Consider the following 1,929-nt stretch of genomic DNA (forward strand, 5'->3'; position numbering starts at 1 on the left):
AATGCACTTCACATTGCTGCAGTTTAATAAAGTATAATAAAAAAAAGGCCAGTCTCTTCCCAGAAATGGCTGTGAAAGAAATGCAATGTCTGACTGTACTGCGAACAGCACGTCAAGGCCCGGTGATGTGCGCCACATTCATTTTGTTCTGTAGTGTTAGTGTATTAAATACATATATCTCAGTCTTTGATGGAGAGCGAGAGAGAGAGAGAGAGGGCGAGAGAGGGCGAGAGAGGGAGGGAGGGAGGGAAGGAGGGAGGGGGTCTATAAAAAGCTCCTGAGCACTTTCAGGTGTTCCAGAGCAATAAAAGTCTCCCCTGAGCGCCTCCTCCGACTCTGTGAGCAGGTAAGCGAAGACGCCATCGGCAGGTGAGGAGATGTCCTGTCCGCAGTTCTTATGCCATTTCTTTGCATTCTTTTGCATTCGCAGGCAGATGAAGAGACGATGCCCTGGAAGAACGCTGCTCTGCCGCTGCTGCTGCTGCTTGTCTGCCTCAGGGCAGAAGGTCAGAGGTCAAGAAAGAAGGGACGATCGGGGGGAAGCTTGAGAGGAGACAACCCAGAACCGGAATTTTCCACCCCAGGCCCCGCTGGGAATAAGAATGGACCAGGGTTGGAAGTGTTAAGGGGAAGATTCTCTACCTGGGATAAATACCAATGCAGATGGGCTATAAGAGACAACGGCGGGCTTGCGGTCAAATGTAAAAAAAACGGGGCTAAAGGCGTGGCCTGTGAGTACACCGCTAATCCACGCTCGTGTCCCGAGTACCTGTCCAACCCCAGGGCGTACTGGAAGCAAGTTGAACGCTCCCTGAAGAGGCAGAAGAAGATCTGCCAGGGCGACGCGTCTCCGATCAGGACGAGGATGTGCCGGAACGCCGGAGACGAGGCGCATTTCAGACTTCACAGGTTAACCCCTGGCTCTCCGGAGGAGGGGGAACCGTGTCCACACAGGATGGACAAGCACAAGCTGTCCGAGGAGTTCTGCAAAAAACAGTGGTCCTCTTTTTGCACCTTCTTCTTCTACATGATTCAGAATGATTGTTAGCGTCTCATGACTGAACACGACAAATGAGATTTTGGTTCAATGTTGTCAAATATTTGGATTAGGTTTACTGAGTATACTGCCATTAAAGTATTTACTAATGTATTCAGTTAAAATAGACTTTTTTGCAGCATTTATGGGTGGTGAAAGTGTCAACGTGAATAAATTACTTATTGACCATCGCCCATCTGAGCTTGCAATGCAGATTCAGATATTTCTTTGCATTGTGGCTGATGTATTATATAACAATTCTCTTATTTAAAAATGTAACTGTGTTGCAAAATGCAGTATGAGTATGTTGAGTATGTTTCGCCCGATATTTCAGGCAATAAATGAATGTTGTTGTAAAGGTGAACAAGCGTCCTGTAGATGCCCTGAACGTTCTAAAAAACAAGAATATTTTCGTGTACACGTCGCAATGCAGTGAAACTCCTTGGAGTAGCGCAGGTTTTATTTCAGGGTGTGAAGCGGTGGGCAACATCATACCGAACAACACCAGACTGCAAAAGCTACAGTAGGGATTGGAATCAATTATTGGAATAATTGTACAGTTCAATGTGTGTAAGGAACTGGGCTGGTGGTAGCCTAGTGGGTAACACACACGCCTATGAACCAGAAGACCCAGGTTCAAACCCCACTTCCTACCATTGTGTCCCTGAGCAAGACACTTAACCCTAAATTGCCCTCGGGAGGGGACTGTCTCTGTAACTACTGATTGTAAGTCGCTCTGGATAAGGGCATCTGGTAAATGCTGTAAATGTGAATGTAAATGGAACTGAAGGGAATAGTAATGATCTCTAATGATCATGAATACCTGACGTGTTTTTAAAAGGACGCTGCTGCCCTGAGGGTGCACAGTTCCTCTGACACACACACACACACAC

The 1,929-nt window shown here is 46.8% G+C and overlaps 1 protein-coding gene across 1 annotated transcript; it reads left to right on the forward strand.

The window, feature by feature from the left end:
- The first annotated feature begins 310 nt into the window (after positions 1-310).
- On the forward strand, positions 311-1,394 carry fgfbp1a (fibroblast growth factor binding protein 1a). Its single transcript, XM_028959680.1, has 2 exons — positions 311-346; positions 431-1,394. The coding sequence occupies exon 2, from the start codon at positions 446-448 to the stop codon at positions 1,046-1,048; it is 603 nt and encodes a 200-aa protein (XP_028815513.1). The 5' UTR covers positions 311-346; positions 431-445; the 3' UTR covers positions 1,049-1,394.
- Positions 1,395-1,929: the final 535 nt, after the last annotated feature.

This window comes from Denticeps clupeoides, chromosome 18 (genome assembly GCF_900700375.1).
Source record: "Denticeps clupeoides chromosome 18, fDenClu1.1, whole genome shotgun sequence".
Lineage (NCBI taxonomy): Eukaryota > Metazoa > Chordata > Actinopteri > Clupeiformes > Denticipitidae > Denticeps > Denticeps clupeoides.